At 53.1% G+C, this 27,669-nt stretch overlaps 1 protein-coding gene and 1 non-coding gene across 20 annotated transcripts; both read right to left on the minus strand.

The window, feature by feature from the left end:
- Positions 1-1,669: 1,669 nt before the first annotated feature.
- Positions 1,670-27,656, minus strand: Fbf1 (Fas (TNFRSF6) binding factor 1). Of its 19 annotated transcripts, none has more exons than NM_001364079.1 (32): positions 26,937-27,563; positions 25,217-25,297; positions 24,048-24,075; positions 22,703-22,744; positions 20,810-20,894; positions 19,447-19,495; positions 18,274-18,324; positions 17,405-17,544; positions 17,074-17,212; positions 16,677-16,883; positions 15,343-15,420; positions 14,769-14,885; positions 14,376-14,511; positions 14,092-14,249; positions 13,338-13,437; positions 11,862-12,329; positions 10,807-10,902; positions 10,404-10,498; positions 10,174-10,232; positions 8,752-8,907; positions 8,504-8,604; positions 8,198-8,404; positions 7,506-7,613; positions 7,289-7,428; positions 7,093-7,211; positions 6,089-6,211; positions 5,821-6,006; positions 5,220-5,396; positions 5,008-5,145; positions 4,810-4,927; positions 3,818-3,927; positions 1,670-2,851 (listed from the first exon to the last, which is right to left on the minus strand). In NM_001364079.1, exons 11-32 carry the CDS (start codon positions 15,410-15,412, stop codon positions 2,768-2,770), a joined length of 3,066 nt encoding a protein of 1,021 aa, NP_001351008.1. In that variant the 5' UTR covers positions 15,413-15,420; positions 16,677-16,883; positions 17,074-17,212; positions 17,405-17,544; positions 18,274-18,324; positions 19,447-19,495; positions 20,810-20,894; positions 22,703-22,744; positions 24,048-24,075; positions 25,217-25,297; positions 26,937-27,563; the 3' UTR covers positions 1,670-2,767. The 19 variants fall into 19 exon arrangements, 18 of the variants coding, with proteins under 18 accessions (NP_001351008.1, XP_030101762.1, XP_011247250.1 ...); XM_030245902.1 differs by lacking the exons at positions 16,677-16,883; positions 17,405-17,544; positions 26,937-27,563 and adding exons at positions 19,831-19,951; positions 21,724-21,950; positions 26,518-26,613 and having other exon boundaries at positions 11,862-12,332; XR_003949403.1 differs by lacking the exons at positions 16,677-16,883; positions 17,405-17,544 and adding an exon at positions 26,518-26,613 and having other exon boundaries at positions 5,904-6,006; positions 11,862-12,332; positions 26,937-27,648.
- Positions 23,295-23,421, minus strand: Gm26413. The gene has a single exon (XR_003949916.1).
- Positions 27,657-27,669: the final 13 nt, after the last annotated feature.

The raw sequence follows: 27,669 nt of genomic DNA on the forward strand, positions 1-27,669 counted from the left end.
AGCCTACAGCCTCCGGAGTGCTGGGATCACACCTGTCACTAGCACAGCCAGCCTCCTGAGTGCGGGATCACACCCGTCACTAGCACAGCCAGCCTCCCGAGTGCTGGATCACACCTGTCACTAGCACAGCCAGCCTCCCGAGTGCTGGATCACACCTGTCACTAGCACAGCCAGCCTCCCGAGTGCTGGGATCACACCTGTCACTAGCACAGCCAGCCTCCTGAGTGCGGGATCACACCCGTCACTAGCACAGCTAGCCTCCCGAGTGCTGGATCACTGCTGTCACTAGCACAGCCAGCCTCCCGAGTGCTGGATCACACCTGTCACTAGCACAGCCAGCCTCCCGAGTGCTGGGATCACACCTGTCACTAGCACAGCCAGCCTCCGGAGTGCGGGATCACACCCGTCACTAGCACAGCCAGCCTCCCGAGTGCTGGATCACACCTGTCACTAGCACAGCCTGCCTCCCGAGTGCTGGATCACACCTGTCACTAGCACAGCCAGCCTCCCGAGTGCTGGGATAACACCTGTCACTAGCACAGCCAGCCTCCTGAGTGCGGGATCACACCCGTCACTAGCACAGCTAGCCTTCCGAGTGCTGGATCACTGCTGTCACTAGCACAGCCAGCCTCCCGAGTGCTGGATCACACCTGTCACTAGCACAGCCAGCCTCCCGAGTGCTGGGATCACTGCTGTCACTAGCACAGCCAGCTAAGCTCACACTCTTCCTAAGCTCGCTTCACTACTCAGGAAGACCAAGGTTTTGGGGAGTCTCTTTGCATTGCCTGTCATCCCATGTGCTGGAAGTCACCCCCTTTCCCTTTGGGAGATGGCAGAAATGCAAGGTGGCCCCATAATGCCAGCTGATCCTTTCGACCCACGATTCTCCATTCAGGGTTAACTTGGGACTGCTTATGTGTTAGGAGGACTGAGTCCCAGCGGGTACCATGCCTGCCTTGTATATCACATTCTCCCCTGTGGGGCATCAAGGAGATGTGGTTGAGCCTGCGACTTGGCCTGGGCACAACTCAAACCCTGGCCCTGCTACTTGTCACTCCGTGCAGGGTTTTTGCAATCCCTGAAGCTCTCTTTCCACCCTTGAGACAGGAATGGAAAATTAACTTCTCCAGGTGTCCCGAAGGTGCCAGAGAAAAGGGTGTAAGATGGCCACTTCAATAGGTCAGCTTTCTCCAGAGGTGGCTGCCTGTTCTGTGGTTTGTTTTCCAGCAAATAACAGGAGCAGTAAGCAAACATTGTATTCTGTTTTGTTTTGAGGCAAGCTTTCTCTACATAGCCCTGGCTGTCCTAGAACTCACTGTGTTGACCAGGCTGGCCTCAAACTCAGAGATCCACCTGCCTCTGCCTCCCAAGTGCTGGGTTTAAAGGTGAGCGCCACCTCTCATTCCGCAGTCCAGGTTGATGGTTTGGAACTTCCTGTAGCTCAAACTTGTCTTGAACTCTGGCAATCTCATTCCCTCAGACTCCTGAGTGCGAGATTACACATGAGAGCCACCACATCTGGCCAGGACAATCGTTTTCTAATCATTAAGGACACATTACAGGGGGCACTGACATAGGAACATAGCAGAATGGAGGCAGGGGCAACTCAGGGAAAGACATTTACCTCCACCGGTACAGCCCCAGGTTTGATGCAAATCCAAAACAGAAGTCGAAACAATACAACAGTTTAATGGGTCGGATAGCAAGGTTTCAGGTGTCTCCAGGAGAGGTTCTGAGGGGCAGAGCAGCGGTGCCCTACCCTCTGACCCTCTGGTGTGCCCCTCCTCTTCCCCCCTGCTTCTGTGGACACACCCTCTCAGCTGGGAAGGGAGGAAGTGCTCCTGAATGGAAGCTGCTGTGTAGGAACAGCAGATTCTCTGTGTGCTGGGTCTGCTGGATCATTTCCCTTCCGAGGCCGTCTCCTGATACCCTACTAGAGGGTCTTGGCACTTTTCATACGGGAGGAGCAGCAGCCTGGCCCCAGGGCTCCTTCCTAGTCTTCAGGCAGTCTCTAGCTCTCACAATCTCCCTTCCTCCTCTGCTTCTCCACACACCCCTCTACTCCTACAGCTCCCCACCCCACCTCTGGAGGGAACCTGGAGGGGGCGGGAGAAACCAGTGCTGCTGCTGAGTTAGCTGGTCACTGGGGAGTAATGCTGGTCACTGGGGAGTAATGCTGAGTCACTGGGGAGTAATGCTGAGTCACTGGGGAGTAATGGAGCTGTGTGTGAGCTACCCGAGGGTGAGATGAAGGGCTGGGTGAAGCCCGGACATATTCAAGCCCCAGAATCAATCCATCTGGGCATGGTGTGCCTCAGCAGTGCCATCCTTGTCCCTGGCCAGGCCTCCCACTCTCAGCTAGAAGGCTCTTCTCCCTATTCCCATTTGAAGGACCTCTCATTGAAAGCAAAGGCTGTTCATGGTGTATGACCCTACTGTCCTGAAATAGGTTCCTGCCTCTAAAGTAGCCCAGGCATAAAGACCCCAGTGACTGCCGTGGAAGGCAGTGATGAGCGGGGGTCTTACTATGATGGGTGCTAAGATGGTCTTACTGTCACTGCTCCCTGGGGAGGCACCTGCTGCCTCTAAGCTGCAGGTCAGAGCGCCTGGGAAGAACACACAGATACCCTGTCCATACAAGAAGTTGTAATCAGGCTCTGGGCAAGCAGTGCAGTACTTTGCTGGGAGCCTTTCTCACAGATTGGAGCTGGTCAGCAGTGGGCGAGCACTCCAGGCCAGATGCCCGCTGAGGAAGCACGGGGCATTTTCAGGCAGAATGGTACGCCATATTATAGGGTGCTTTCTTCAGAGTCTCCAGGAAGAACTGTTCATTCTCCAAGAAGTCGTGGTCCTGTGAGGCAGATTCAGACAAGTGCTCACACTTCTGTGCACTGACGGGACTCCTGATATTGGAGGAGCCAGCCTGTACTTGGGAGCCCCTCCACTGGGGAGCAGGACGGGTATGTGGGAGCTGAGGCATGGAGTGAGACAGGCCATGGTCTCAGTCTCAAAAGGACTTGAGAACCTTGGGATCTATCAGTAGTGACCTCATGTCTCTGGGCCCCAGTGTCTTCAAGTGTGAACTGGAGATAAGAAAATCTCCTGTCTGTGTGTGCTGGTTCACACCTGTCATCCCAGGGCTTGTAAGGAGGATTCCAAGGCTAGCCTGGGCTACAGAGTGAAAATCCCATCTCAATCAAAGAAGCAAAGGAAAAACAAAAGGGAAGAGAAACTGCTGAGGGCCCAGCTCGGTGGCACTAGATCAAGCACGACTGTCCTCACGCAGGCCTGTGCGAGGACGTTTATGACACACACGATCTTCAGTGTTGAGCCCAGCCTGTGGGACAGGCTCCTTGGCTCCTCACTGGTGTCCCAGGTTATCTGCAGCTAAAGGGTACTGCAGCCCCTCGTGCCTACACAGGTCGGACAAGCAGTGTACGGAGTTTACCTCCTCTGCTTTTTTTTTTCCTGGCCCATTTCACTGGGTTCCTGATTCCGTTTCCTGGCTGGCCTGGAACTTGCTATGTAGACCAGGCTGGCCTCAAACTCACAGAGATCTATCTGCCTTTGCCTCCTGAGAGCTGGGATTAAAGGCAGGTGCCACCATGTCCAATTTCAAAGTTAATTTTCAACAGGGATAACACTAGGGATCAGAGCCCTGTACAAGCTAGACAAGTATCCTGCCATTTACCGTACCCCCAATCCTGGCTATCCATGTTCTTCTTTCCCTTTATGAGCAAGTGTGTGTGCTCCTGCAGCCTTGGAGGGAGTCTGCTTGCTGTGAATGGAGGCGAGACCCGGCCCAGGGGATGCTTACCTCTTCTGCTGTATGCTTTAGCAGCAGCAGCTTGGCAAGAAGGTGTGTGGGCACCTGGGCAGCAGCTGGCTGGCTACACTGAGGACTGCTGGAAGCGGGGGCCTGGACAGCTGAGGAGAAAGGCAGGAGCCAATGTTCAGGGGGAAACTAGGGGGCCTGGCTTTTTCCATTAGTACCTGCACCCACACTGCCCGAAGGAAGAACCAGGCCCAGTGCCCTGGGGACTCTTCCAGAGAAGCCAGGTTCCTTTCCCAGCATGTACCCAGGAGAATACCAGCATCTGTAATGGCAGGGCCAGGGTGCTGACATCCTCCTCAGCCTCTGTGGGCACAGAACCCATACGCAGCATTTTTTCAAAAGGACAAGATAGACTGTGCTAGAGCAGGACACCCAGGAGCCTCCTGTGGGCTCCATGTATGCATGGGTGCATAACCCACCCAAAAGTGAAAGGAAGAGAGGAGACTTGGAGCCTGTGGTGGCAGAGCACACCTGTAATCCCAGCACAGGGTGGCAGAGGCAACAGGCCTCTTGAGTTCAAGGCCTGCCTGGTTTTCAAGCTAAGATGCCAAAGAAACAAAAACAAACAACAGAAAGAAATGGTGACTCATTCATTAGTCCTCGCACTCAGGAAGAGGCAGAGGCAGGAGAATCTCTGTGACTTCAAGGCCAACCTGGTCTACACAGAGAGTTCCAGGCCAGCCAGGACTACATAGTGAGTCCCTGTCTCAAACAAACAAAAAACTCCCCTGAAAAAGGAGGTAGGGGTAGAGAGATGGCTCAACAGCTGACACACCTGCAGTCTAGCATGTGGGATGCTGAAGCAGGGGGATCTGAGTGTGAACCCAGACTGTGCAATAAAGCAAGATCCTATTTTCAAACAAAACCCCAAACCAGTAGCTTCCCACAGCCTCTAAATTGAGCAGGTGGAATAGGTCCTGCTGCTTCCTGCTCCAGGCTGTGTCCCGTCCTCCTGGAGTCACTGAGTCACTCACCATCCCGGCTGGAGGCTGCCGGGCCCTGAACCCTGGGGGGCAGCCCCGGAAGGCTAGCAGGCACTTCCTGCCGCACGCGGTCCAGCTGCAGCCTCTGCTGTGCCAGGCTCAGGTGCTCCTGTGCCAACACCAAGGAGAGGGACTCAGTGGGGGCAGAGGAAGGTGGCCTGAGGGGCAGGGCGGGGACTGGAACCTTGCCTGGTGCACACGTTGCTCCTGCTGCCGCAGCCACTCCTGCTGCCGCTGGACCACCTGCAGCCGGCCCTGCTGCTCATTCTGCATCTGCTGCGCCTCCTGCAAGGCCTGCTCCCCCTCCTCGTATTTCTTGGAGGCTACCTGCAGGGAGGCCACTGGGTCAGGGCCGGCTGGAAGCCAACAGTGGCTTGCACAGCAGCCCTGCTGAGGCACACCTTACTCATGTGTTCCACCTCCTGTGCACGGGCCTGCAGGCGCAGGCTGGCTTTGTGTAACCTGTCCTTCTCCAGCCGGAGCTCTTGGCGCTCTCTCTCCAAAGCCTCCCTCTCAGCAAGCAGCTTCTCCTCCTTGGCCCGGAGCTCACAGGCCCTAACTGTCAGCTCCGCCTGCTCCTGCAGAATGAATGCAGTCATTGCTGTAGTCGCTGATCCAGAGCTACTCCAAGTCTATGTAGCCACTGGGGTACCTGTCCCCCTCCCCCACCTCTAGCAGTGGACAGTAGAGCAAGGGACTTCTGACATGGACCAGAGAAGCCTGGGGCCAAGCTTGGAGGCTCCTGCAAAGCCACACAAATTGTCATGTCCAACTTCCCTGAATACCAGTTTCCTCATTTAAATATCTGAATCAACAGGCTGAAAGAACCAGTTAGCAAATAAGAGAACTATGCACACAGAGCCTCCGAAAAGGCAAGGAACCTGGCTGCTGGCCACGGTTCCAGTTCCTGGACTCGTGCTGTGCCCTAGCTATGCTCTTGTTCCCAGGACGGAGGGAGTCCAGGGCACCCTGGCATGCTCGGTCCTGGGCTCTGGGCCCTACCTTGGTCAGGCTGATGATGGTGCCCTCCCGCTGGGAGTCTGCATGCATCGCCCTCTCAGCCTCACGCTCCGCCCGTTCCTTACTCAGCTTCTGCTGTGTGAAATACTCAGCCCACTCTGCTGCCAGGCGCCGCCGCTCCTCCCCACACTTATTCATGACTGACTTCTGCTCCTCCAGCAAGGCGCTCTGTGTGGGGGCAGCGAGGGCAGTGTGAGTGTCCTTGGGCAGGATCGGTGGGCTCAGCAGCCGGGGGTGGGTCTGGTCTCACCTTGGCTCTCTCCAGCTCCTCCCTCTCCATGGCAATCTGCTGGACCATGATCTTCCTTTGCTCCTCCAGAGTGCGCTGGGCTGACTCTGCCTTAGTCTTCTCGGCGGCCACCCGCCAACGTTCCTGCAAGGCCAGCACCGGGCTGAGGGCGGACTCCCCACTCTGGGAACAGGCCGGGCTGTTCCCTCATGCTGTCATAAACTCATTTCCAAAATAATGTGGAGTGACAGGCACTGGGGAAGTGACAGGCACTGGGGAGTACTGTCCAGGTCCAGTCCTGCAATTCTGAATCAGGAGGCTCCAGTACTCAGGTCAAACTGTACTTTGGAGAAGGTTCAGGAGTGCCCTGCCCCAAAGCTCCAGGCTGGCCCATCACCTAGCAGCCTCAAGTGCGGAAGCCAGTTTCCGTAAGCACGAGGGCAGAAGTTCAGAAAAGTTTAGTCTTCTTTAAACACTGAGCCTCAGGGCTGGAGTTAAAAGCTCCAACTCTTCAGGGGAGCGGGGTTCCATTCCCAGCACCCCAGAGTGACTCACAACCATTTGTCACTCTAGCTGCAGAGGATATGATGCCCCTTTCTGGCCTCTGAAGGCAAAGCAACCCATACACATAAAAACAAAACAAAAAAAGACTAACGCCTAATTCATCTATGAGTGACCTGCAGGGAGGTCAAACATCCTTGCACATGGGGGCTAAATGACATTTAGTAGGCAAGTGTGTCCATCTCAGAGCCACAGATTTCAGCTCATGTCAGGTCTGAGGAAGGGGAAGTATAGTGTTGGTGGGTGGGTCTGTAGGATGGCCCTGGGGCAGGTAGCTGACATCTGGTGTTAAGTGAAAACAGAAGCAGGAAGAGACAGGAAGAATAGGCCTATAGGTCGCTGCGTGCTTAAGTGGATGTCAGAGAACAGCTGGCCACGGGCTTGGCCCATTGGCTATGATCAAATGCAGAGTGGCTGAGCTCATCCAAGGTGGCCCTGAAGTATAGACATTAGGACAGACTCACCTGTTCCAGGAGCCGGCTCTGCTCACTCAGGCGTACTTCCATCTTCCCGATGACCTCCTGTAGCCTGTTCCGCTCTTCCTCCATGTCTCGCTGCTGTCGGCCCAGCCGCTCCTGCAGAGCTGGAGGCAACACGTGGGGTGGTCACTGTCTGCCCTCTTTCCCAACACACGGGTCCCAGTTAGAGAGAGAGGGCTACCTCGCAATTGCTCATCTTGCTGCCGAATCCCCAGCTCTCGTTGCTGTGAGGTGGTAAGGTGCGAGGCCTCCACGCGGGAGGACAGCGTGTTCAAGCTGCTGGAAAACTTCTCCATCTGCTCGATGATGCCATTCAGGGACCTGGAGGATCGTCAGGGCATCTCATCCCAGGGACAGCCAGGACACCCTTGGGAAGCAGCGCCAGGCAGCACACATACCGAGTATGGGAGGTAGCGCTGGTGACAGCATCAATCTCCTGGTCCTTCAGCATCTTCAGCCGCTGCAGCTGGTGCTCATGATCCTTGCGCATCTCCAGGATGGATGCCCTGGGGAAATGGTGCAGAGGCAAGGAAGGCCAAGGGTCAGTGTGAGGGGACCATCTGACAGATGATACCAGCGAGCAAGAAAGGAACACCTCTGAGCACTGTCTCCTCTTCCTCCTTCAGGCATAGCCTCACTGCCTCAGTTTCCCTCACTCTTCTCTCTCATCTATTGCTGCTTCCATGCCACAGATACCCTACCGCTCAGCAAAAGACAACTTTCCCAGCGCAGGAGGAAGCTGTGTGCTTAACCCTGTGTGCTGGCCCATGGGCTGTGCTGTCCTGTGGAGCCCTTGGGTGTCTTAGTTTCCTTCTCATTCAGAAAGGCTCAATGCTTGACTTCCCAGAGGAGTGGGGAGAACCCCACCCATAAGGGGCAGTGGACTGCTGTGCTCAGCCTTGAGCCTTTATCTCACCGGGCTGAAGGGAAGGGTGAGTCTGTACACAGGCTGCAGAGCCACACAGTGGTCTCACGGGCACTACTGTCTGCCAACCAGCCCTCACAAGCCTACACCCCAGGCCCCTTCCTGTCATCTGGCCAGTCCTTCCAAAGCCACTCCCGACTCCAATCCCCCGCCTCCAGCCCTTACTGCTGAAGCTCCCGGAGCCGGGCAACCTCCTGGTCCCTCTCCTGTTCAGCCATGGCCATCTGCCGCTGGTGCTGGGCTACGAGCTCAGCCCTGGCCTGCTCAGCTTCTCGGCAATATGACGCATGCTGAGCTGATAGCACCTCCTTCTCTCTGCGCAGCTGCTCCTCCCGCTGCTGGTAGGATGTTTCTAGCACCTTGATACGGCTTCTGTCAACAGAACACCCACCAAGAGGGGCGCACTGAGCACAGTGGCGTGCTCCTGGGTCCCGGGAGGAGATTCCCGCCAAGGCTGGAGCCAGCGGGTACCTATGTGCATCCTCGATGAGCTCCAGGTCTGCCTGGTGTCGCTGCTGCAAACTCTCCAGCAGCATCCTGTGCTGGGCCCGCTCCAGCTCCAACTTGCGCACCTAGGCATGGATGAACCAATGATACTGGGTGCTTCGGCAGCCAGACTCCAGGCCGTGCATCCAGTCCCTGCTGCCTCCCCTCCCGGTGATGCTTCTGATCACTTTCCACGAGGAAGAAAGTGGTCCTGGCTGCCCTGCAGCTCTCACCTGGGCCTCCAGCTCTGACAGCTTGGTCTGGCTCTGCAGCAGCTCAACCTGAAGCTGGGCAGTGCTACTCTGCAGCTGCCCCTGGGCGGCCAGGAGCTGCTTCTGGTATCCTGAGCCTGGCAGCAGACTCTGCATCATGGACTCTGGGAGGAGGGTCTGTGGGAGAGGATGAGAGCTGTTCCGAGGTGGAGTTGACAGGACTCCTGCCAAGCTTCGCCACCTTCAAGTCCTCTGCTTATGGCCATCTGTTCCAGGTGTCTCCTGCAGGACAGGACCTGGGCGAGTCCACTGTCTTGCAGGGAAGCAGTCAGAGCTCCCTTGAGCTCCAGTCAGGAAACGGAGCACCCTCCCTCCCCAGAACATCCTCCTCAGCGAGGAGACGTCTTCGGTTGTGACAAAGCTTCTGATCCTGGCCCATGAGGTTAGGCCTAAAGGCCTATGTTGACAGTTGGTTCCAATAAGCCCTCTGTTTCCCGGGGACACATTCCTAGCTGTCATACCTGCTAGGCCTGGGTGTCAGATGTGACATTCCTGGCTGATGCAGGGGGAAGATGCAGAGACAGGGAAGTCAGGGCCTCTATACCTTTCTTTCTTCTCTCTCTCTCTCTCTCTCTCTCTCTCTCTCTCTCTCTCTCTCTCTCTCTCTCTCTCTGTCTCTCTGAAGATAAGATCTCACTCTGTGGTGAGGGCTGGCCTGGCATGAAACCATAGCCCAGGCTGGCATCACACTTGAGTCTCCTACCTCGGTCTTCTGGACTAGGATTACAGGGCTGTGTAATGAGGCGTGGTGGTTCAGGAATGAGAATGGCTCCCAAAGGCTCAGATATTTATACACTCGGTCCATGGTTAGTGGGACTGTTTGGGAAGGACTGGGAGGCGTAACCCTGTTGGAATCGACATGGCCTCCCTTGTTAGAGGATGTATGGCTCTGCTTCCTGAGGATCAGGATGTGACAGTAACTAAGACAGCACTCTCTTTTTTTGCCCCGGGGAGACTGAACCCTGGGTCTTGCACATGCTAGGCAAGGTTTCCTCTAGGGGGCAACCAGCAGCCCTCATTCCTGAAGCCAGGCTGGGCTGGAACTCACTACATAGCCTTGGGCCGACCTCAGATGTATGGTTCAATTCCTGCCTCGTGAATGCACTCCATGCCAAGCCTGTACTGATGCTTTCTCACTGCAACAGCCCACACTCCTCCAGCACAGCTGCCATCTCCAGCTCCCCACTGATGCTGGCTGAGTTACACCAGCTCACTCGGGAGTAGTGAGGCTAAAGTTCAGGAAAGGGCTACTGGGGGAGATGTCCTACTAGATACAGCTGTATACTCTAGCAGAGTGTCACATCCAGGTTCTTAGCTGCCTCTGAGCAGGGGAGAATTGTTCTCTGGGCCCACAGCCTATACCTGTTTGTCCACCTTCCCTACCTGGATAGGCACAGAGAGCCCCGTAGGTTCCTGGGAGTGTGGAATGTAAACCGCAGGCTCTGAAAGTCACAACAGAGAAAAGAGCAGGAGGCTCAGAGGCCTGCAGAGCTCGCTTGGTGCCAGGGAGGGTCTAGGGAGGGTGTCTTGTCACTCATCTTTCAGAGAATCCAAAGGAGCTCAAGGTATCCTCATCACCCAGGGCTAAACCCCAAGCAAAGACAGAAACAAACCTCTGCTAGAGAAGTCCCCAGAGGCAGAGGCTGCTCCTTTCTTGGGGTCATCTACAGGGAGAACAGTAGTGGCTTGGCTCCAACTCATGGAGGACCTGGACATAAAGATAAGGGTGGGTGTGTTGAGTAGCTTCTGGGTAAGATGGCGGCAGGGAAGGAGAAGCCTGGGTGGAGCTGTCTAGGGCTGGCCTTTCACTCCAGTGGTACACTGGTGGCTTGGTAAAGGACATGATATGTTTCTCACACAGTGCTGTCATCAGGTGACCAGGCACAGACGCTGAATATGTCAGAGCCAATAAGCCACCTTGGGTCCCAGCACAGCTATTCACTGTCTGTCTCCATGGAAGAAAGCCTGGGCAGGCCCCACTACCTCTCACACCCTCAGCCCTGTCTCTGGACATACCCTGTGACACCAGGCCTGACAGCCGCCATTCCTTGTGTAGTTGGTTTCGAGGCTTCTCCAGCAGGGGCCTGCTCAAGGACCTGAGCAACAGGCAGGCTGAGGAAAGTCCATGGGAAAGGAGAAGGCTTGTGTGAGCTACAGGAAGACAGTCCCAGACAAACTCCTAGCATAAAGCTTAAGGCAGTCCTCTTCCCGTGCCTGTGCCTGTCCCCACCACTGTGTAGGAATTCTTCCCAGGATGGGCTCCTAGGGTTTATGGGCTGCCTTTCTCTCCTATGGCCTGCTGCCCACCTCAGCATCCATCATGGTAAAGTAACACAGCAACAATGGGCGCGTCACACACACTGGAGTTAGGTTCAAGCTCATATATCTTTGCTCAGCCTTAGACTCCAGTGCTGTTCACAGCCTCTCCATACCAAGGGTCACTCTCTTCTACTATCTCCTCTTCTGTCTTGGCTCTTGGGGCCACAGCTTTCCCTTCTATCTCAGGGCAAAGTCGAAATGCTCTCCCACCATCAACCCCACTTGTCAGAGCTACAAGGCTGTTTCTGCTTCTTCTGGACTTGTGCACCACCCACCCTCACTGAACTGCCATCTTAGTTCCCAGGAGCTGCCCCTCGGTGTCCATGGTTGCTCAAGCACTTCCTAGAGGACACAGGAAGCTCCACTCACACATGCCTTAGCCACTTTTAAGCCAAGCTACAGGAAAAACCAACACTTGGCGCAGTGGGTCTCTTTGCCACTTTGACTGGTGCTGTGGACAGGGCTTCTGCTCAGAGGAAGGGGCAGTGGATCCTGCCACCTCAAAGACCCTTTTTTGTTTTTCTCTTGCCCAATCCAGTCAGCACCTGTCCCCATGGCAGTCAGGGTGAGGTGTTACCAGACCCTGCGAGGCAGCTCTTCCTTTCATGCCCATAAGGGAGAAGCAGAGCTGAGTTGGCATCAGTGCCCACAGCAGCATCTCCAACAGAGGATGGAGCAGGCAAGGTGGGTAAGGCTAGCCCCTCAGACCCTGCCAAATCCTTTCTACCAACCAAAGCGGCCCAAGCTCATACCTGCCAGAAGGGGTCTGACCCAGTGACCCCAGCGAGGCCAGGTCCTTAGGGGGCCCCGCACGCTCTTCTCTGGCTAGATTTTGGGATTTCTTCTGAGATATGACATGGCTTAACCAGTCATCTTCTTTCTCCTCAGATGCTTTTGGTGAGGAGGCCTGGCTGGCTTTGAGAGAGGGTCTTGCACCCTTGGCTGGTGGCTTTGCTGCTGAGGGAAGTCCAGTTGGGGCAGACTGTGGCTCTGGGGCTGAGGGCTGGTTTGTAGGAGGCAGGAGAGAGGGTGTCATGGGTGAGTCTTCCTGTTGGGCCTTTTGAACAGGAGAGGGAGACAGCAGGTCCAGGTCATTGTCCTTAAGGCCTAACCAGTCAGCTCCTCCTTTCCTGGGGTGGATAGGACTGGAGGCTGGTGGAGAGCTCTGTTTGAAGCCTAGGCTTTCTCCCTTAGGGTCTGGGCCTCCTTCTCCCAAGAACCTGCTTCAAGACAAAGAGGAGGGTATTGGACGGGGAGGAAACTGATTCTGTTAGCCCTCCATCAGCCTTACTTATGCTGTTAAGGGGGTGCACATCTGGCCCATAGCAAACTGGGCACAGGAGCTCACACCTGCAATCCCAGTACCCAGGAGCTGAGACAGCACTGCTGTAAGTTCAAGGCTAGCCTGTGCTACAAAGATCCCCTGTGAAAATATTGGAATAACAGCACTGACGCTCCCAGAGCAGCTGGAACACAGCTCAGTGGGCAGACTGCCTGTCTAGCATATACTGAGCTCTGGGTTCAGGCAGAGCACCAGGCAGGCGTGGTGCTGGCCACTTGCCATCCCAGCATTCTACCAGGACAGAGGCAGGAGGACAACAAAGTCAAGGTCATCTTTACTATATAGAGAGTTAGAGGCCAGCCTGTCTCAAAACCCAGGTCAGTTGTCACATAAGCATGGGGACCTGAGCTCCGGGGATCTGACATCTTCTTGGGACCTCCTTAGACATCAGGTACATGCATAGTACACAGACAGACAGACAGACAGGCAGGCAGGCCATCCACTAAAATTAGTGAAATAAACCATCTTTAAGCAAAGACTCAAAGAAAAATGACAAATTCAGCCAGTGCTGGTCCGTTTCCATTGCAAATGAGGATTGTGCCATGGGGATATGGCAGTGGCAGGGCTCCTGGAAGTCACTGAAAAAGGCCCCACTGCCTCAGAGTGGTGTCTGTGCTACTCCTGGGCTGAGGTTCCTCTGGGAAACCGAGTGACAGGACAGCCTTTCATGACATTCAGGGCTTCAAGCAAAGCAGGCCCACCTCCTCTTTCTGCTTCTGAGTTCTGGGTGAGAGCGAGGTCCTGGTCTGCCCTCCTCTGCCTGGACTGCGGGGAGCTCCTGGCCTCCCTCTCCCTTTAGCACCTGTAGACTCATGGCTGCCGGGTGGGATGGAGAAGGCTACAGGGACACTCCTGTCCTCGTGACAGACTTCCCCGTAGGTCTTACCTGACTGACTGCCTGCGGGACTGGCGGCCCTCAGAGGAGGCCACGGTAGGCTTGTAAGCCCCAAAGGTGAGGGTCTCGTCATCCCAGCTGTCTTCCTTGTCTGTAAGGACAAGGACAAGAACGTGATGGAGAACAAGGAGAGCCAAACTCTTTACAGGACATGGCAGATGCTAGGCAGGTGCTCTACCCCTGAGCAATGTCTGCAGCCCAGGGAAGACAATCAAACAAGTGGTGGCCAGCATAGAGCACACAGCATAGAGCACACAGCTAAAGCACACAGCATAAAGCACACAGCATAGACCACACAGCAGGTACAGAATGCACAGAGGACCGCCAGCCCACGGATAGTTATCTCATGAGTGTGTTAGGAAGTGAAGCTTTTGTCACAGGCTGAGGTAGAGCTGTGGTTTCAGCTGGATCTGGTGGCTCACACCTACAGTCCCAGCACTTGGGAGGTTGGCACAAGATTATCATAAATTCAAAGCTAGCCTAGAGTAATATCCTGTCTCAAAGAAAGGGGGAGACTGGGAATGGTGACTCATGCCTTTAATCCCGGCACTTGGGAAAGCAGAGGCAAGCAAATCCTCATGAGTTCAAGGCCAGCCTCGTATAAATAGTTCCAGGCTAGCCAGGGAGACCCTATCTTAAGAAGACAAAACAAAACAACAACAAAACCCAAGGGGTCAGGGGTAGAGAGAGAGAGAGAGAGTGTGTGAGAGAGAGAGAGAGTGGGAGAGAGAGAGCAAGCAGTCACCTCTAGCTGGTACAGACTCCTCCCCTCCCATCTTCTGATACTTCTTGTCTAACTGGAACTCTCTGCGTTCCCCAGTGCCTGGGCGAGTGAGGAGCTTGGCTGCTGTACCCCGACCCAGCAGTTCATCCAGCTTGGAGCGAGCAGGGAGTGGCCCTTCCCTGTGGGACAGGGTAGAGAAGGGATGTGTCACGACATGGGGCTCCCAGGCTGCCCCAACCTTTGAACTTTCCCCTGGGCCTTACGCATCCACCAGGTCAGGGGCTCCCCTTCATAAAGACCCTTACTGGTCTCCTGTCTTCTTCCTCTCTGCCTTGGGGCTGTCTTCAAAGCCCAGAGTAGTCATGATGTCATCCCCTTCATCAAAGAGCAGTTCTTTCTTCCTGATGGGCGTATCCCCAGGGGTCAGAGGAACAGAAGGACCTAGGAAAGAGGACCAAGGCCTAATGCTTGGTGACTGACCGGGGTGGGTGGTGACAATGGCTTGCATTTGTCTGGTTTGTCCAGGGACCGTGACTGTAACCCTGCTCTAGGCTCACATGTTTACCTCGTTAATCCTGGAGCCTGATCATGTCTTAGTTCTGGGCAGGAAGACACAGGGGCCTGTGCTGCTGAGGTCTGGCTCTGTGCTAGAAAGCTGTCAAGACCCCTGGGCCCAGGAGCAAGCCTCCCTGTCCTACCTTGGCCTGCTGCTGCGCCCGGGCTCTTGGGAGCAGGTTTCCTCTCCACTGCAGGCAGCTTCGTGGCGGTTTCTTCTTCCTCATCAGAGAGAAGTCCTGCCAGTGGGTCTTCAAAGTCTCAAGGCCAGAAAGAAAGACAGAGGTCAGCCTGCTGCACTTTGCTTAGGAAAAACAACCTAGAAGCTGAGGCAGCCGTTGTGCATGCTTAACAAGCACCTGAGCACCCACAGAGTGGGTCTGTGGGAAGGGTGGACACAGAAGGCTTGAGCAAGGGGGCGGGAGCTGGATGAACCCTGGGACTCCTAGAAACATGAGTCCATTCGTGAAGAAAAGGGATTTTCCCTTTATATTTCAGAAAAGCTTCAGTTTGATGCCAGCTTCAAAGTCTTCGCAATTAAGCTCCTCAAACATGCCAGTGGACAGAACACTCAGTTCCTCTGGGAGTTCATGAGGACTAAATTGTGACCAGCTCTCTTGACTTAACACAGAGACTCAGCTTTCAGCGTCATTCCCCAAACTGCTCTCAAGCCAAGTGTTCCAGAAAGTGGGGGTAGAGGAGACAGAACTCTGGTACCTTCAAAGGAGAACTTCTTATACTGAAGCCCAGTCTTGCTGGAAGATGGTGGTGGCTTCTTAGTGGGCATGGTGTACCCTAAGGAAGGAGAGAGAACAGTCATGGGACTGGGATTTCTTTGTTGTTGTTGTTTTTTTCCCCCTGTTTTCTTAAAGAATTGTTTATTTTATGTTTGTGAGCACACTGTAGCTGTCCTCAGACACGACAGAAGAGGGCATCAGATCCCATTACAGATAGTTGTGATCCAACATGTGGTTTCTGAGAATTGAACTCAGGAGCTCTGAAAGAGCAGTCAGTGCTGAGCCATCTCTCCAGCCCCTGGACTGGGATTCCCATGTTTTCCTCCACAGCTTGTATGAGAGCCCAGAGCACAGTGAGCACTTTCTTCTGACAAGTTGGGGTTCTTAGCTGTTGACACAGCCATGGGGGAATCCACACCCCCTGTTCTCACCTGAGTCCCTGGAGGGGAGACACGGCTGGCAGCAGCCTCTACCCCTCACCACTACTCACTGGAGACAGCGTGGGAGACTCACAAGATGCCATCAAACTTCGCTCCCTATTTTATGTTGCTGGGGGTGGAACCCAGGACTCCACGCACAGGCAAGTGTTCTTTCTGTCACCGAGCTATATTCTCCAGCCCAAACTTTCCATTTTAAGTGAAAAAAGGTCCTCTAGAAGCTGCCTATATTGACCTCAGGGGTGCTGCATAGTTTTATGTCAACTTGACCCAAGCGGAAGTCATCTGAGAGGAGGGCCCACAATTGAGAAAATGCCTCCCTCAGACCACACTGTAGGCAAGCCTGAAGAGCAGTGTCTCTCAACCTCCCTGATGCCGACCCTTTATTACAGTTCCTCAGGTTTTGCTGAGACAACCATAACATTATTTCATTGCTACTCTATAACTGTAATTTTGCTACTATTAGGAATTGTAATGTTTATCTGATACACAGCCCCGTGAAAGGGTCACTAGACCCCCCAAGGGGGTTGTGACCCACAGGTTGAGAAACAGTGCTGTGGAGCATTTCTTAGTGATCAGTGGGGGAAGGCCTAATACCTTGTGGGTGGAGCCACCCCTGGGCTGGTGGTCCTGGGTTCTATAAGAAAGCAGGCTGAGCAAGCCAGGAAACACAATCCAGTAAGCATCATCCCTCCATGGCCTCGGCATCAGCTCCTGCCTCCAGGTTCCTGCCCTGTTGGAGTCCCTGTTGTGACTTCCTTTGATGACAGACAGTGATGTGGAAGTGTAAGCTGAATAAACCCTTCCCTCCTCAAATTGCTTTTAGCCGTGGTGTTTCATCACAGTAATAGTAACTAAGATAAGGAATGGAACCCACCTTTCTCCACATGAATACACACACACACAGAGTTTGATCCTCCATCCTAGGCTCGGGTGGTGGTTTGAATAATAATGGCTCCCACAGACTCATACAGTCCTCATACAAGGGTTAGGAGGTGTAGCCTTGTGGGAGTGTCCTTTCTCTGCCTGGGTCAGGAAGTAGCTCTCAAGTCCTTGGGCGGCACTATGTGTGTCTCTGTGCTTCCTGCCACGATGATAATGGATTAAATTGCTTCTGAAGTTGTAAGCAAGCCTCCAAGGAAATGTTTTTTTTTGTTTGTTTTTTGTTTTTTTTATATATATATGAGAGTTACCTTGGTCATGGTATCTCTTCACAGCAATAAACCATTGACTAAAACAACACAGAAAACTCACAAGTGCTATCTTCCACCTACCTTTCTCATTAGCTGTTAATGTGCCAGCAGGCTTGTGATTGCTAGGTCCTTCTTTCCCAGGACCCTTTGCAGCTCCTTTGCCGGAGGGCTGGTGAGACTTCATCCGACCAAAGAGATCATCGTCCATGCTGTCCAAGTCCTAGGACAGCAGGAAGAGCGAAGCCCGGTGTCTGGGAGGGTGCTGTGTGGTTGAAGTCCCTAAGAAAGGTCTTGGCTCCAGGGCAGTGGTGTTGGGAACCTGGTAAAGCTCCCTGGCCGTTGGTGGCACCCATGCACTTTCTCCCCTACCGCCATATGCCACCCTCACCAGAAGCTAAACCCCCGCTCCCACCTCATCTCGGACACAGAACCTCCCAGACTGAGCTAAAGAAATGTCCTTTGTAATGGAGTGCTCCGCTGTGGCGACACAAAGCTGACTTGCATAGAGGGAGCAGGGCTCTGGGCTAGGGGCTGCTGGGCCCAGGCACAGAACTGTGAAAGGTCAAAAAGAGAGAGGAAACCTGTGAGAGAGGAAAGAACATGGCGCCAGTGGGGAGCAGAGTGGGCCTTGGGAACTGGGTCATGAGACTACACGAGAGCCTCGAGGTCACCACAAGGAGCAACTCGAGGATATGACAGTCATGCCCAGCACCAAGCTCTGCTGGCTCTGGGGGGACATGAACACGGCTTCACAAGGCTGGAACCAAGAGCCCTGCCTTGACAACACAGGATAAGAGTGGGGCTGACTGAGGAGTGAGGCCAGAGGGGGCTGAAGGTCAGGCCAGCCTATGTGCGGTATAAAGACTCATTCCAGCCCCGTCATGAGCCCTCTTGGCAAGGGATTTGGAGCAAAACACAGGAGAGGCAGGGACAGACGTTAGAGGGGACTTCATCCTACTCTACTCTTCAGATAGCAGCAGATGTCAGAGACCCAGTTAGGAAAGTCTCTCGGTCCCCACTAGAGACCTGTGACATGAACTTTCCAGGGTCCATATACAAAGTACTATAAAGGAAAAGTCCCAAATGGTGTGGACACACACACACACACACACACACTCACACACACACACACACACACACACACACACACATACACACACACTCACACACACACATACATACACACACACTCACACACACACATACATACACACTCACACACACACTGACACACACACACCCGGCACCCCTCAGCCTTAAAGAGGCAAAGCTATTTGCTACCTTCATGTTCTGCAGGAAGACCTGTGGGTCTGCATCCGAGACGCTGGAGGCCTAAGTCCAAAGGCAGTGAAAAAGAACACAGGAACTGATATCAGTCAGGACCCAAGAGCACGAGGGGTCCCCAGCTCTAGTCACTCTGCTGTTCAGCTCGGGCAGAAAGCCTGACTGACCAGGCATAAACAGGAGGGTCTCTTACGCCCACCCTCCAGGGATCTTCCCCTCTGTGGAGACCCAGGAAGGGGTTCCCATTGTCTGCTCCTCCCAACTGCAGAAGCCATTTCCACCACAGGACTTGCAGACGACTGCTTCCTGATCATGCAGCCAGACAGCTTGGGCTTTCTCATGGGCAGAGGCGATCCCCAACTCCTGCAGTTGGGAGGGCTCTACCATCTAACTCATTGTTCTAGTGGGAAGAAAATGGATGCTGTTTGGGTGCATTTAGCAGTCCACGGCCATTGCTCTACTTTAAGAATCAAGTATAGCCGGGCAGTGGTGGCACACCCCTTTAATCCCAGCACTTGGGAGGCAGAGGCAGGCGGATTTCTGAGTTCGAGGCCAGCCTGTTCTACAGAGTGAGTTCCAGGACAGCCAGGGCTACACAGAGAAACCCTGTCTTGAAAAACAAACAAACAGAAAAAGAATCAAGTATAAAGCTAGGGGCATGGTGGCACATGGCACAGGCCAGCCAGAGCCACATTGTGAGACTCTACCTCAAAAACCCAAAATGAACCAGGCAGTGGCGCATGCCTTTAATCTCAGCACTTGGGAGGCAGAGGCAGGTGCATCTCTGATTTCGAGGATAGCCTGGTCTACACATCAAGATCCAGGACAGCCAGGGCTACACAGAAAGATCTTGTTTTGAAAAACCAAAACAAACAAAGAAGGAGAGGAGGAAGCACAGGCTGCGCATGAGTTTGGACATCTGTAACCCCTGATTTCATCCAGGCTTAAGCTGTGAATCAGCAATCCCTGTTCTTGTCTGGGGCTGAGGCCGAAGCTGAAGACTCCCAGGCTAGCGAGGGCCACACAGCGAAAAATCTACCTCAGAATGAAACAAAATGAGCAAAGTCCCTGACTTTTCTAAACCCTTCTGTGAGCAGCTCTAGGCCACTCGAGTCTCACTGTCTGCAGGACACTGCGAAGGTCAGGGACCAGGGAGTGGACGCGGCTCACCTCAGCATCAGCTCCTGCCAGTCCTTCAACGCTGTCTTTTGGGAGGAACCTGCAAAGAGATGAGGTCGGCAACGGTCCCTGTGTCTGGACCCCAAAATTTTAACACATGAAGACTGAGGCGTGGGGTAACTCAGTGCTGGAGCATGTGTTGGCATGTGCAAGGCCCTGGGTTCAAGCCTAGGGTCAAGAAAGGAAGGAAGACACACCTCTAATCCCAGCACTGAGAGGCAAGGGAAGACCAGCTCCAGGCCAGCCAGGGTTACTTAAGGAAACCAAACCAAACAAAACAGAATCCAAAACCACATAGTATAAAAATTTCGTTCATAAATTGTTTCTATCTTTTTTTTAAAGCAGTGAAGTCCTATAAATATGAGTTGTTAATACCTGAGGAATTATGGAGGCCAAGGGAGTGCCTGTCGGTGAAACACCTTCTCAGTAAGCGCCCTCCTCATCCCCAGCGCCCACGAGAAACACGGGGTATGGCCCTGCGTGCTGCATCCCTGTGCTGGAGGGGAAGGGGCACGCAATAGGAGAGTCCCTGGAGCCCCTGCCCTGGAGCCCCCTGCCAACCAGTTCAGCTGACTGGTGAGAACAGAAGGAGATCATGTCTCAAAGGAAGGGAGAGCAATAGTGGAAAACACCCTAAAAACTGACCGGCTCTGGGCTCTGTGCACACACACCACACACACACACCACGTTAGTTATGGTTAAAGCTGGGCACAGTGGCACGCTGTAATCCCAGTATTTGGGAGGCTGAGGCACAGGGACTGCTCCAAGTTTGATGCCAGTTCAGAAGCGGGCAACGTAGTTAGTACAAAGCCCAGCCTGTCTTAAAACAAACCCACAAAAATAAAACAAGCAGTAAACTAAATGGCAAAAACAAACACACAAGGTTATTGGGGGGGGGATTTACTTATTTTTTATCTCTCTCTTTTTTTAAAACAGGGTCTCATTATAGCCCCAGCTAGCCTGGAACTTCCATGTAAACCAGCCCAGCCTCAAACACACACTGATCCATCCGTCCACCTGTCTCTTCCGGGATTAAAGGCGAGTCCTACCCTACCTAGATGAAAAGAAGGTGAAAGGTGGGGTGTTCATTCTCCAGAGATCAAACAGATCTGAGAGCAGGGATCTGAGGCCATCTCTCATTTTGGGGCTGAGTCTCAGAGAGGTCCGGCATGACCCAAGAAACAGAAGGAAGACCAGAACCCAGGCCTTCAGACCCCTCAGAGTGTCTGTTTACTCTCTCAGATTCCATCGATAGCAGAGATGAGGGTTTACGTTGAAACGTTAATGGTGGCCACCGGCCACGATGGAGTGCAGTTGAGGGACAGGGCTGAGGGACGCGCCCAACAGTGCTTACTTTGCCTTTGAAGCCTGCCACTGAGGTGAGCTCGCTGTGTCTTTGGCATGGGAAGCTGGCTCAGCAGGCTTCTCAGGTGGTGTTGCTGGAGCAAGGCAAACAAGAAAAGACATGCTGTCAGTCACTGCAGCAGCAACAAAGGGGTGGTGGGCGGGTCCTCTGCTTAGCTGTCTCCTACACCTTCCCACAGAAAGGGCACGACCTGACACCACCCTGATAAACACGAGTGCAAGAGGGTACAATTCCAGGTAGGAAGCTAACCCCAGATGCCAGGAGTGCCACGGATAGGTCAGCCTACCCTTCCTGTGCCACATGAAAAGGCAGAGACCCAAGGCTTTCCCATAGTCCTAACCATAGGCTCAAGGGCACGAATTCTCCCTGGGTTGGGGAGCCTTGCTACTGCCAGGGGAGCTCTGTGCATCCCCTCAGCCCTGCTCCTCCTGCAGCAATATGGGTGGACACAAACAAGAATCGGCTAGCTGGCATGACAGCTCACACAAGGGAATCTAAGTCAGGAGGGTTTCCATGCGCTTGAGGCCAGCCTAGGCTACAGTGAGCCCTTGCCTCAAATAAAAATTAATTAGCTGGCAGGATGGCTCAGCAGGTAAAAGTGCTTGCCACTAAGTCTGATAAGCTGTGTTCAATTCTCGGAACCCGCACAGTAGTTGTCTCTGTTATATGTGTGCTATGAGAGTGGACCACCTCCAAAACCAACCAACCAACCAACCAACCAACCAAAACACACGCAAGAGATTTTTAAAAGGAGGATTATATAAGGAGCCTGGGGCTGGAAGAAGTGGCTCAGTAAAGAGCCCTGGGGGCCCTGGGCTCCACTCCAGCACTACAGAGAACCCAGGAAAGAGCACGTGGCAGACCATATGAGAGCCCTCACAGCTGTGTGCCTATTCACAGACCAGCAAAGCCTCTGAACAGACGCGTCTCCAAAGACGACAAAAAGCGTCACAAGTGTCACATGGGAAGACACTCAGCAGCAGAATCACAGCCACTCAGGTAGGGCGTGGCCAAGACGGGAAGAGCTAGGCATGGTGGCACAGGCCTGTGCTCACGGCTGCTCTGGAAGGAACAGAGGCTCAGAGGCTCTCTGGGCCACCGTGAGCTCAAGACCAGCACAGGCATCACGCTGCAAAGTAAGGAGAAATGAAAATCTCACAAACGAAAGTAAGAAAAATAGGGTGAGGGGGCAAAACCCTGCTCAGTGCTACAACAGCTACCCCTGAACACCGCCCGGTGCTACAACAGCTACCCCTGAACACCGCCCGGTGCTACAACAGCTACCCCTGAACACCGCCTGGTGCTACAACAGCTACCCCTGAACACCACCTGGTGCTACAACAGCTACCCCTGAACACCGCCTGGTGCTACAACAGCTACCCCTGAACACCGCTCGCTCGGTGCTACAACAGCTACCCCTGAACACCGCTCGCTCAGTGCTACAACAGCTACCCCTGAACACCGCCCGGTGCTACAACAGCTACCCCTGAACACCGCTCGCTCGGTGCTACAACAGCTACCTAACATGAATCAGGCGCTGGGGTCAATCCCCAGCTCAACATCAAATAAGCAAGAAAACACAAATCAATCAAACAAACAATAAAACAAAGTCGGGAAATAAGCATTGGGGCACGAAGGAAGTGGAGCTTCTGGCATGGCTGTGGGATGTACAAAGGAATGGCTGCCGTGGGAAGCATTTCACAGCGGGTGAAAATTAAAACAGGGTCACCTCACGGTCCAGCAAGCACCGTGTAAGAGCTGGTTCTCTCCTCCCCCCACGTGGTTCTAGGGGTGGAACTCAAACGGTCAGGCTTACACCCTGACTGGCTGAACCTCTTACAGTGTCCCCTCTCCTGCCCAGGGAAAGTAAGAGGGACTTACTGTCATCTCCCAGGAGGTCTCCAAGGACATCCTCAATGGACCCTGAAAACAAACGGGCTATCAGGACTTCCAGAAGCAAGAGTAGCACTTATAAACCTGAAGGCCTGAGACTTCTGTGTCCCAGAGTTTCCGGATCCCAGGCCTCAGGCTGACACCAACCTTCCCTGGCCAACAGCTGATCTTTAATGGTGACAATCGATGATGTCTTATTGACACCCTCGGCTAGTTTACAATAACTTTCCTAAAAAAGTTTGTCAATGAAATCTCCTTTTACCCACCTCACCCAAAACACAAAAGCCAGCACACAGCCTTCCAGCCTCTGAGAAGCCGGTGTGGCTCTCTGAGATGGCATCCGCACCCACGCAGGACCTCTCACGGACCCGTGCCCTCCAGTTGACACCACCCAGAGCTGGACTGGTTGCACCCTTCCAGTTACTCTCTGATGGAGGCGAGGCAGGGGGTGAGCATGCTTGAAATGATTCTTCTAGTCAGCTTTACTTGCCCTGACCCCCCTTAACCTCACATGGTACGTCCCTGGATTCAGGGCTCAGTGAGGAATATTTTCTCTATAACTTCATTTATTCACTTGATGAAGTGTCGGGCAGTACAGTCAGCCCTGTGGCTTTCTCCAGTAAGGGCTGCTCTCTCCACCCCTTTCTCTAGGTTAGCGGATCAGCAAAGTCCTGCTTCATCACACTCAGCCTTCTCGAGCCTCCAGCTTTTTGTTGATTTGTTTTATGGCACAGGGTCTCTCCCTACACAGCCCTGGCTGTCCTGGAACTGTGTAGAGCAGACTTGCTGACTCAGAGAGACCAGCCTCCCTCCACCTGCGTGCTGGGACTCAAGAGGCACACCATCACACCCAGCTTTTCTTCTTCTTCTTCGTCTTCTTTTTTTAAAATTGGAGCAGAAGTATGTGTCATGACATTCCTGTGGAGGTCAGAAGACGATCTGCAGGAGTCAATTCTCTCCTTCCTGGCTTAGGTGCCAGGGGCTCAGGCTACCAGGCATCAGACATCATTATCTGCTGAGCCTACTCACCGGCTTGTTTTGTTTAGTTTGTAAAAAAACAAAAAAACAAAAAAAGGAGAGAAAAAGGATGTCAGCCAGGTGGAGAGGACACGTGCCTTTAAGCCAGCACTTGGGCAGAGGCAGGCAGATCCGAGTTTGAGGCTGGTCTGCTTTGCAGAGTGAATTCTAGGACAAAATTAAAAAAAAAGAAGGAAGAAGGAGAAAAAAAGGAGAAAACAAGGAAAAGGAGGAAGAGGAGGAAGGGAAGGAGGATGAAGATGAGGAGGAGGAGGAGGAGACTGGATTAAGGGTGGTAATCTACATTTCCACTTACCTTTCAATCCTTTCTTGGTTCTCAGTGCCTAAAATGGGGGAGGGGGGGAAATAACATCAACAAAATCCAACTGTGAGCCTGTGTTAGAACTGGGCAAGACATATGCTTTGCCCTTCTCTAGGCTCCCAGAGGAAGGAGCACTTACAGATGAAATCAGTTCTGTTTTCCTGCAGCTTCAAAAAATCAATTTACTCAGAACCCAGAAACAGTCTTTACAGCAGAGTCTAGCTGCGGACGGACGCCTCTCCTCTGGGTTACAGATATTACACACAAAAGCCTCCCAGACAGACGCAATGACCAGAATGCTTTCTTCTGTTCTGTGTAGACGTCTGAAGGATGTCTAAAAACACTACCAGTGTCCGCCAACAACTGGATCAGAGGTCCGTCCCTGAATCCACTGCCTGCCCGTGAATCCTCTTCCCCTAACTGAGCTGCCTTGTCTGGCCTCAGTGGGAGAGGACTGGCCTAGTCCTGCAGTGGCTTGATATGACAGGATGAGGTGGTACCCACAGAAGACCTCCCCTTTCTCAGAGTTCAAGGAGGAGGGGCTGTGTGAGGGAGGAGTACCTGGGCTTGGGATAGAAAGTGAATAATAAATTAATGGAAAAAAAATGTTTCTGGCACAAAATTCAGAGGACTCAGAGGCTCAAGATATAGGCCAACATGGCTCTCGTCTTCAATTCCAGCACTTAGGATTCAGAGGCAGGGGGATTTCTATGAATGCCAGGCCAGCCTGGTCTTCTACATAACAATTTTAGGCCAGACAGAGCAACAGTGAGACCCGGCCTCAACAAAACAACAAAAATTGAGGCTCAAGAGAAACTTTGCTCATTGCTTAACGGTTTGGCAGGGTTGTTTTGTTTTGTTTCATTTTGTTTTGGGGGGTGGGGGGTGGTCCTCCCTATGTAGCTACTGGCCCAGAGCTTGCCACGTCAAAACAGGCTGTCCTGGAATCACAAGAGATCCGCCTGCCTGTCTCTGCCTCTACGTTCTAGGATGAAAGGCCCAGCTCAGTTGCTTGATTTTCCTAATGTTGCCCTGGCATGGGACCAGCGCTGGTCCTTGCCACAGAGCTTCTATTCTATGCAGCCAGGATGATGAGGGTCGGGTGGCATGGGGTGGGGTGCATCGTGTCTATCTTCATGTGTCTAGTGCTGTACTCTGCCTACCATCCTGGGCTTCGGGGCTCTCTGCAGCTCCTCACAGCACTGTCCAGTCATGTGTATTCTTGCCCAGCAAGCTCATCTTCCCTAATAGAGAAAATAAAAGAAACTGCTTAAAAGATGGAAGCTGGAGCGATGGCCGGCTTAGGAGCCAAGAGCCCAAACTGGTTTTGCAGAGGACCTGAGTTGGGTTTCCAGCACTGTGTTGGGTAGATCACAAGCCCCCCAGCACCCCAGGTCCAGGGGGATCCAAGCCTCTAGCACCCATGGGCATCTGCACCCACATGCACACACACATTCATAGAATTAAAAACAAAATCTGGACACAGCATAATGCTGAAATACCAGGACTTGGGAAGAGGTTAAAAAAAAATCCCGAATCTCAAGGCTATCCTCAGCTACATAGCAAATTCAGGGCCAACCTGGGCTACGCAAGTCTCAAAAATAAATAAATACACATAAATAAAAGGTAGAATTCAGCATTTCCCAGTGCTTGGCTCCAAGGCTCTTAAGAATCCTTCACTTAAGAGATCAAAACCCAGCAGGGTAGCAGTGGTTCATGCCTTTAATCATAGCACGCAGGAGGTAGAGGCAGGCAGATCTCAGAGCGTGAAGCCAGCCTGGTTTACAGCGCAAGTTCCAGGACAGCCAGGAATTGGTCAAACCTATTTCTATAATCCCAGAATTCCTGAATTGAATGCCATTCAGTGAGTAAAGGTGCTATTGCCAGCAGGCCTGCCTATCTGAGTTGGATAGCCCAGGACACGCATTATGGAGGTAGAGAATTGACTCCTGCAAGTCTTCCTTTTACCTCCATGTGCGTGTGTGCTCCACTACGCCAGATGAGTAAGTAAAGTTCAAAAAGAATTCCTGAGGTGGGTATGATCATACACACTTAGCGGCAACCCTAGAACTTGGCAGGAAAATCACAAGTTCTAGGCCAACCTGAGGTATGTAATAGAAAAAGCAGTCTGGAGGTGGTAGCACTTAGGAGGCAGAGGCAAGTGGATTTCTGGGTTTGAGGCCAGCCTGGTCTACAGAGTGACTGCTAGGACAGCCAGAGCTACACCGAAAAACCCTGACAAACAAATCAAAAGAGACAGAGATGAGTATTTGAGCTGGACTGGATCCCCAGTACCCATAGGGGCTTACAAACTGTCACTCCCATCGGGGACAGATGAATGGATCGATGTGTTTTTTGATTGCCCAGACATGCATGTGGTGCACAGACAGACACACAGACAAAACACCCATACGCATAAAATTAAAATTTTAAAAAGAAGAAAAAGTTAGGCAGTGCTTCATACCTGCAATCCCAGCACTTGGGAGGCTGAAGCAGGATTGCTGAGTTAGGGGCCAGCTTGAATGATATATATAGTGAATTCTTGGGCTAGGGTAAGCTCCTGCCGCAAGAAACAGATTGGGGGAGGGGTGGGAGGGAGAGAGAATACATGAGGATTCCTTATTCACTTATCGGCCTTTCCTTGGCTTGGAGAGTATTTTAAAAGTAGACCATATCCTTTACCCTGGAAGTGGTGACAAGTGGAGCCATTTGGAAAGAGAAACCACATCCGGACTCAAATCCCTTGCCAGGAAACTCTCTATAGGCTGCATCTAGCACAAAGCCTGACAGTGAGTTCACATATGATAAACATTTCATACAGGGAACAGAATTTCTCAGCATTTCCTACCTCCTCTTTGTCTCTTACACTTCACCCAAACCCACCTTCACGTGCCTAGGAAGAAAGGCAGCTGGGGCGCTCATCTGTCTTCTCGGTGTGCCTAGTCTCTTATTAAAATGCAAAGTGTATCTGGGGTTGTGGACACAGGGGAATGCTTGTGTTTCTCCTGTGCAATGGCAACTTTAGCGATCTACAAGTCCAAACGCGTTTTCGCTCATATCACATCAAAGAATTTCTGCTATCTCCTATGCATTCCGTCGCAGCTTCCCAGACAGGGCCGGGGGTACATTTTCTAGGGGCAGCTTGTAATGGCCAAAGTGTTCCAGAATATTGTCACGTCTTCACATATTCAACCAACTCCATGAAGGCATTTTAAAATCCGCGAGCCCGCCCCTCAGCCACAGCGGGTCCCGGAGTGTAGCGCCAGGCCAGGCATTGTGCCTCTCAATGTTCCATCCCCCGCGCGCCCATCCCGTCTGAATCCAGACACAGCCGAGCTTCTCCCTAGTCCCTAGGGGCCCTGTTAAGAGCTGTCCTTTCAGAAACAAGGCCACGGAAACCAAGCCCAACCAGATCCCAGGGTTCCGACTCCACTCAGTGCGCTCCGTTCGGCCAGGCCTACCACCTCTCCGCCGGCGACAGTCCCACCTCGCAGCCTCTGGCCTCAAATAGACGGTGGCGTGGAGGATTCTAGGAACTGTAGTCCGTCGCCCGTTCACTAGCGGGCCGAACCACAGGACTTGACCGGAAGGACTACATCTCCCAGCGTGCCCCGCA

The sequence above is a fragment of the Mus musculus genome, chromosome 11 (genome assembly GCF_000001635.26).
Source record: "Mus musculus strain C57BL/6J chromosome 11, GRCm38.p6 C57BL/6J".
NCBI lineage: Eukaryota > Metazoa > Chordata > Mammalia > Rodentia > Muridae > Mus > Mus musculus.